At 38.5% G+C, this 8,242-nt stretch overlaps 1 protein-coding gene across 1 annotated transcript in view; it reads right to left on the reverse strand.

Annotated features, from left to right (window-relative positions):
* LOC311276770 (pregnancy zone protein-like) overlaps nucleotides 1-8,242 on the reverse strand; it is a 91,826-nt gene extending 83,584 nt beyond the window's left edge. Inside the window, exon 1 of the mRNA XM_084386665.1 lies at nucleotides 8,013-8,242. Within this exon, the coding sequence (XP_084242791.1) occupies nucleotides 8,013-8,189 (177 nt within the window). The 5' untranslated portion in view covers nucleotides 8,190-8,242. The remainder of the gene's footprint in view (nucleotides 1-8,012) is intronic.

The raw sequence follows: 8,242 nt of genomic DNA on the forward strand, positions 1-8,242 counted from the left end.
GGGCAGAGTTCAGCTCGCCATTGACTTCCATACATATTTTTTCCGAAATAAAGTCCCATGAGCCGGAAGCGGAGGGGCGGGACTTAGGCTCTCTATAGGCTTACAATCTAGGGTGCGTCATATACACACACATACAGTATATATATATTATTATTATTATATATAAATATACATATATATTTCTTTTCTTTTCATATTTCATTACATTATTTACGTAAGGTAACACTTTAACAGTTCAAAGTGTAATCCAGCAATTCAGGACGCAGCCTCTGAATTGGGACGTAGCAAACCAGCTCTGCCCATGGTCTTGGCAAAGCCGAAAGTACATGATCCGGAGGCGCCAGGGCTGAAACATCCTCACCATGTCCTCCAGTAAAATATAAAACATAAAAATGACAACAGCCAATTCTGGCTCCATAGCTGTTTACTCAATATATTCTGAAATTGCTTTCTGATTGAACAGATCAAGTATTTATTGGATAAGAGTCCTTAGGAGCTGTATTTTTAGACCTTAAAAAGGCTTTTGATACAGTCAACCATCAAGTACTGCTGACCAAACTCACACATTTTAACTTTTCTACAGATGCTATATCATGGTTTCAATCATATTTATCAAACAGAACACAATGTGTTAACATAGATGGTGTTGCATCCCCTTCACTTAGCAATCATGTTGAAGTTCAGCAGGGCTCAGTTCTCAGGCCTCTATTGTTCTCAATGTACATTAATGATCTTCCAGCTGCTTGTCTGGACTTTAATGTACAGATGTATGCGGATGACGCTGTGATCTTCATACATGGTAAAGATGCAAAGATAATAGCTACAAGCCTTACAAATACACTAAATGCAAAAGTTCAAAACTGGCTAAATCAACCCCAAGGTACTTGAAGTGGGCTACCAACTCCAATTCCTCACCTCCCAAAAACACAGAAGATATACAGTACTTCTTGATGGTGGTTGTTCAGTGAGTGTCTTACATTCATTTTTTTAAGTATTTGGCTTCACAGATTTTTTAAAAAAAATTGTAAACATCATCACAACAGTCTTTTTGGTATTAAGAGTGTAGTCTGACTTATTGTCGGTGGATTCCATTTCATAAAGCAAACTTGAAATAGTTAAAACTCAGTTACTCTGGCAACTTATGCTGGGAAGCTAGCCTGGTCCAGGGCTGGCTAACTGTCAGGCTAAGCCTCAGTTGTTACACAGATCCTCTAACACTGACCAATAAGAACATAATGACTGACACTCCATTCTGCCATACCATTATTTGACTTTATTAACCACTATCAGTCCAAAAATAAATATACAGTAAAGAAAATCAACTTAATGAGGGTATAGGGTGTGATTGTGAAAACAGCCTCTGAGTGTCGACTTTGAGAGCTGTTAATTCACAGTATATTCCTGTAGGCTAGTTTTCTTTTCTACGGTATATTACTGTTTTAATGGAAACTGGTATGATATTATCAGAATTTGGCCTTTTTTTACAGCAAGGGTTAACAGTGTAATCTTTTTAATTGTCTACAAAACGCTTCACATGTAAATCAAGTCTGAAGATTCACATGAGAGTTCACACTGGGAAGAAGTGGCTCAGGCTTTCGCTCTGAAATCACATCTACTCTCATTCTGAAGAAAGACCATTTAACTGTGATCAGTGCGGTAAACAGTTTCATTGGGCATCAGTCCTGAAGAAACACTTGAAGATTCACTCAAAGGAGAATATTCATTCGTAATATTACAGCAGAAAAGACAGGGCGGTGTGTGTTTCAGTGCAGGAAGTCCTTTACTACAGAAGATGAACTGAAAGAGCACCAGAAAATTCACACTGGAGAAGAAGGCCATTACACTTTTAAGAGAGACATGAATCTGATATACATTTTTAACTCGCTCTTCATTGTTTTTTATTAGAACATCTAGTTTCTCTTTCACTTCTACTCTTCCATGCGAATACAACATAAACTTTCATGTATCTTTGAAACTATGTATCTTTTCTTCTCTTCTTTATTGAGATGCGTCGGCTCTTAGTCAGTAAAGAGAGAGATCTGTCTCATTCAATTTATTTTTTACTTAATGTTTGTATTTGCTTCATGTAATTGATTAAACTATTTCCTCATTTTATCAACTGTATTGTCCATTTTTATTTTCTGCTGATTCTGCTTGAATCAAGATAACTTTTATTTCTGAAAGCCATGAAGCATCGTTTCCTTATTGCACTTTTCATGAGCTTTTAAATGCTTAACTAAATTATATTTCACTGCAAACATGACTGACATTGAATGAGATTGCTGCTGTCTACATTATTAACAGTTTCACCCTTGATATCCAGTATCATATATACATTTCAAAGAGTTTGTTCGAGTCAGTTTGATGTTTCATTCACACCATGAGGCTTCATGAAGTCAGAACAATTACTATTAACTTTAAAGAGTTTTAACAAAATAAACTGAAATGATCTCCATCTCAGCTTTACACAACCAACAGAAAGAGAGCAGCTGGAATAAAGACAAGTTATTTTTTATTTGTGTGCGATTATGTTGATGTTTATAGATGTTTTGTCAACAGTATTTGGCGCGTCTTCGATAATACACCGTTCGCTCGCTCCGTCTCTTCCGTCAATGAGTTTCAGCGTCGAGTCTTCTGAGGTGAGGAGAGCAGTTCACGGTATTTCTTATATTTACACAACCATCACACACACACTTTATACAGTTTGATTAAGCGACAGACTCATTTCTGTATTGTTTTCATCGATCACAGCGCTACTTGTGCGTCTTTTCTGGCGTCTTTCACTGAAATAAACATTTAGTGCAGCAGCAGCGAGCATGAGGAGAATATGTTGAGTTCATTCAGACCTGAGCGATTTTGTGTTCGTCTGTGTGATTGCTTCGATGTTTGGAGTGAGAACTTCTACTGCATGTCAAGTCAAGAGTCAAAGTTTGAGATCTGTGAGGGGAATTGATGGGAATCAATCTCAAGTGTTGCGGCCAACCTGATCTCACAGAATTACGTGAAATGAACACGACCCCTTAACCCCGATTTGCGTGGTGGTGGCACGTAATGTGTTACAATTACGTGTCGGCACTACGAAAACAACACCCATACAAAGTCAATGAGGCTCATTTGTCGTGGTGGACACACGGATTCCCTGGTTCAACAACGTCACAGTGGGCAGCGGTAAATGTTGTTTTCTAGTTTACGAAACGTCCTCCTTTTATCATTTATTGTAGTGTATTAGTTCCGATTTTTGTTGTCTAAATAACAGTAAATTGTTTGTGATATTACTATCCATTTATAGATGGAGTAGGTTTAAAGAATGGCCCGAGGCGGTGTTAAATAGATTGTTCCCTTTACTTTATTAAACCATTTACGATATTTTATTGTTTTCAAATGTATTGTCTGTCATAGCAGCGAATATTATTAATTATTATTATCATGAATCAGAAGACTTTCAGTCGTTACCACGGCAACGATAAGTCACCTTACGCACGCTTCTTACCCATAATCACTGCGCTTTTACCACTCATTTCTCCCGCCACATGACTACAGTATCTCAACCCAAGGGCTGTTTGTTTGTTAAAAAGCACGCAAAACCTTTGCTGTTATTTCTTTAGTTGTAGCTGGATTTATCCCTGGAGTTTAGGTTGAATTTGTGAGTGTTGCATTATCATTTACACGGCTACCCGCCGAAGTAGTTACGTTAGCTAGCCAGCCAAATGACAGTGGCTGGCTAGCTAACGTATGATGTGGCACTTCCACAACAAAAATCAGTTTAAACTCATGTATTTGTCCATGTGTTGTGAGGACAACAATTAACAACATGTTGTTGCAGTGGTTAAAGTTTTATTCAAAGTGCAAAGTAAATGTCAGAAGTGTAACTAAGGAGAATTACCCCAATCGGGGATGGACTCGAATAAAAAAGTGGACCGGGAGTCTTTCCAGAGGATTTGACTGCTCAGTGCGACTCAATGTCAATGACCGGTCATACCTGATATAATTCATGCATTATTAACTTGTAATTAACATAATTATCCTGTAACACTTTGGTGCCATACTTTTGTAAGACTTTGCCATTTTAGAAGACACTGAAATCATCATAATTGTTACTTTTGTTATTTGTGACATTGAGAAGAGAGAGCAGTAACTTTAAGGGGTCGTGTTCATTTCACATAATTCTGTGAGATCAGGTTGGGAGCAGAAGTCCACAGAAAAAAAAAAACTGCATGTCATGTGACCTAACCAAAGCACATCCTTGGCTAAACTAAAGGTGTCATCATTCCAAAAAAAAACAACAACAACTTGTTTTCTTAATGAGACAATGGCAAGGAAATGAACAGTATGTTGCCATGTCAACACCATGCATAGAGGGTTAAGCCATGAATCATAATGTGCCTTTATAAAATACATAAAGCTTGTCACAGCACACCAGCAAACGGAATGATTGTGAATGCGTAATGAAAAAAAAATAAAGACTGTCTAAACATTTTAATAATTTATTGGTAATGTTTTGTGTTTTTGTCCACAAAGATCAAGACGTCAATGATGTAGCATTAGCAACTGCTGTAATCTCCTCAGTAGCTAATGGACACACCTTTTAGCCTACACATTTCAATCAGATTACAGATCTGAGAATATTTATTTTCTATTGGAATTATAATTTAAATGTAAAATTTAAGATTTTCTATAGATACATGTTTCAAGTGATAAGCCATATGAGGTTGATAAATTATCCGTAAATATTTGGAGTTTTTTGCATTTAACGATCGGTCCATTAGAGCCTGCGATTTCGCCAGAGTTTTTCTACGACTAATAAAATTGGTCGACTAAACCTCGTTGACTAACACCGGGTCCTAAAGTGATGTGTGATAAAAGGTATCTTTTCCATGTTAAGAATGTCTTGACCAGCCACGACAGTTCTATTTTAGAAAATTTCTATTTTTCTGCAACGTCAAACTGGAACACACAAATTGTGGCAATGATTATCTGAGTTTGTGCTTTAATATTATAAGCTTGTAATGTGACTGAATATTAGTGCAACCAGCTTTTTAACTATAAAAGCAACAATAACTCACCTCAGATTTTGAAATGAAAAATTGAAACCAGAACACTTCAAAATGTTAACAAACAAGTGTTATTGTTTTAGTAGCCTAACTCCTTAAGCCTATGTACTTGAATAATGTTTAAATGGTGTAATATGTGAATTTGATTCTGTAGCCTCTAATCCTTTTTTGCAATTGGCATCATGATTACTCTCTGGTGCTGTGCACTTGTTGCAAGACTGCCCACATGCTGTTCTGATTGGCTGTGGGTTTTGATTGATTTATACATAGTCAGGTTATGCCATAAAAAGGATTTCCTAAAAGGGCACCCTCTGGCTGCCAGTGTGAATGAAATTGAAATTACGAGTGTTTGGCAGACCATATTGCTAACATCTAATTTTGAATAAAAATAGAAACAAGGCACTTGTAGTGAAAACAAGTAAGAGCGAATGAGTACAAGTAAAGTGAGCAAGAAGCTGAACGTGGCGGGTATTTGAAAAGGGAAGCTTAATGTGATAGTTGAGAATAGGACATAATGTTCCATAATGAAGATTACACACATGAAACAAATTCAAACCGCTTCACTGAGGCGCATAGAATAATGACTCAACTAAATTATTCTGCAATTGTTAGTTGTTTTTTTACTGCATAGTCTATAACTGAATCCTTTTATAGAAAAATGGTCCATTTTGGTAAGGAGGAGAAGAGCACTTAATTGCAGTCTAAAGTCAAACAAGTCCAAAAACAATTTAACCGTCACTGCCTGAGTGAACACTTCAGTCTTGTAAGGATTTGAAGTCACATGACAAATAACTCATGAACACCAAACAATCACAGATCAGCAACAAAAGGAGGCAAAGATAACTATCGTATAAAATTTTATTTAAGTGACGTCCTACAGCCAGTACTGAATCAAATCATGGACAGGGAGCTGTGTAGGCTGCCTCAAATGAATCACCTGAAAGAGGAACATGAAAATGAACTGGATAATTTAACAAGTCAGCCAGAGCAAAGCATGATAAGGATGAAAGCTTACTTGTCTGATAGTAGTCATAAACATTGATGACTGCTGGCTTGAGATTATTCACTTTAAGAACCTGCTTCAGCTGCAGAGTGTAACTCATGGGGACACCTTTGGGAACCTGCGAGAAAGAACTGCAGCACATACACAGCACTTGAGATGGCAGCTAGTAATATTTCCAGTGTACAAGCTCACCTCTTTCAGATAAACTAGGACATGATCATCTTCAGAATCAACCCTCTCCACAAGCGGAGCGAATGATTGGGGCGAAGAGCCAAGCTGAGGAAAAGTCATCTAAATCATCTTGAACGCATACAAACCAGTGACGTATCTGCCGTGAAGCCTGACAGGAGCTTAATGTCCACAATAACCATGTTAGTGCTTGCTTTTTCACCATTGTATCTGAATGAGGGTGATGGGGAAATAAGAGGTTTAATCAACAGGATCAAGAACATCTTTGTTAGTCAAACATTAGCTGATTTCAGGACACAAAGTGAAAGGTTCTTACGTCAATGTGAAGTTCACCATGAGATCTGTTCCAAGCGGTTGGCAGTCTCCAGTCACCTGCGCTTCAACACTCAGTGTCCTGGAGACTTCAGCAGGTGTTGGGATGTTGTAGAAACATGCAACCTATAGTATGAGTGCAGAGCAAACAAAGCACAGTAAGATTTGGATGTGCACAACAGAAGTTGAGGGAGTGAAGATACAGACCTGCACAGACACACAAGTGGATCCTGATGCTTTAACACTATATTTGCCAGGAATGTTCTTCAGCGGCTTCTCCTGATACAGCAGCCTGTTGTCCTGATTCACTTTGAAGCTATAAGAGTCTCCTCCTACTACTGAGGACTGTACGGTAACAGTGCTGGAGCCGTCCAAGCTGAACACTTGAGCAGCGTACACCGACAGGGCATGAAGAGCCACCACTGTGTCCTAAAAACAAGCACCAGATTAAAAACTCCTCATAAATGATTGCACTCATGTTTGGTAGTCAGAGGCACCTGGGTGGAGGAGAAGCCTCCATAGGGATTCTGCTGGGTCACAAGCCAGTTGACAATGCGGTTAGCATAACCCAGATTAGCTGTCGTGAGAGGCTGAACAGCGAGAACCGAGAGCAGCACATAAGAGCTGATCTCCACTGCCAGAGTATCACCAGATGTCGTCTGAGTACATCCCGATCTGAGCCTCTGGGTTTAGCTCGTGAGAAAGCTGCAATATCCACCCCGTTGAGGAAATGTTTGTCCACTGACCAATTTGGTTATTATTGTCCTATTAAAACAATGAACAGCTCAGAGAAATACTGCAAACAAAGCAAAAGTACATAAAGCTGTGTTGGCTCCATTCAAAGACTTGCATGAGGCAAATGCTCACCTCTACAACCACCAGATTGTACTGCAAGACACAAAGACAGGAATATTAGGCACTTAATCATAAAAATGTACACAGAAAAGTCACTGAAGTGTAGAACACAAAGACAGGAATATTATGCATTTAAAAAACATAAACATGTATGCAGCAAGTCATTGAAGAAAAAAGATGTGCACAAAAATAAGCTGCAATAAAATTGGAATTGGTTCATTGCCAGTCCTTACCATCTGATCAATAGGCACAAATTTGGCATCCATGGTGACAACTCTGAAATTCACTGCAAAAACAGCAATAAAGGCCCAGATAAAGATGATCAGAACTTTCCACACCTCTAATATTAAACCAAGGGACATTCATAGCTCACCTGTTTGTCCTGGATTGTAGATGGGTTTGTCTGTTTGGATGAAGGTCAAAGGCAGGTAACGTCTGAACATGACTTTCCTCTCTTCAGTCGCTCTGAAGACCTTCCCTTGGACTTCTACCTTCAGCGTCTGCACAGATTCTCCATCTACTTGAGGAGCCTGTAGAGAAACTGTTACCAACAAACCAGACAAAAAAAAAAAAAAAGAAAAAAAACGCATCTAAAACCAGACCTGGAAACTAAAGCATTGGTGAAATGGCTTTGAAGAAACCTGCTGCACAAGTTGAGTCATCCCATTTTCCTCATCAAGCAGGGAAACTGTCATTGTGAGACTCTCTTGGGGTTTCAGAAGACTTGCACACAATTTAGCATCAGATCCAGTTTCAATCACTGCAGGGAACGTCACCATGAATAACCTGTGTAAACATCATGAAGTTCAGGAACCAAAGGGAATCAGGTCAA

Source organism: Rutilus rutilus (genome assembly GCF_951802725.1).
Source record: "Rutilus rutilus genome assembly, chromosome: 1".
Lineage (NCBI taxonomy): Eukaryota > Metazoa > Chordata > Actinopteri > Cypriniformes > Leuciscidae > Rutilus > Rutilus rutilus.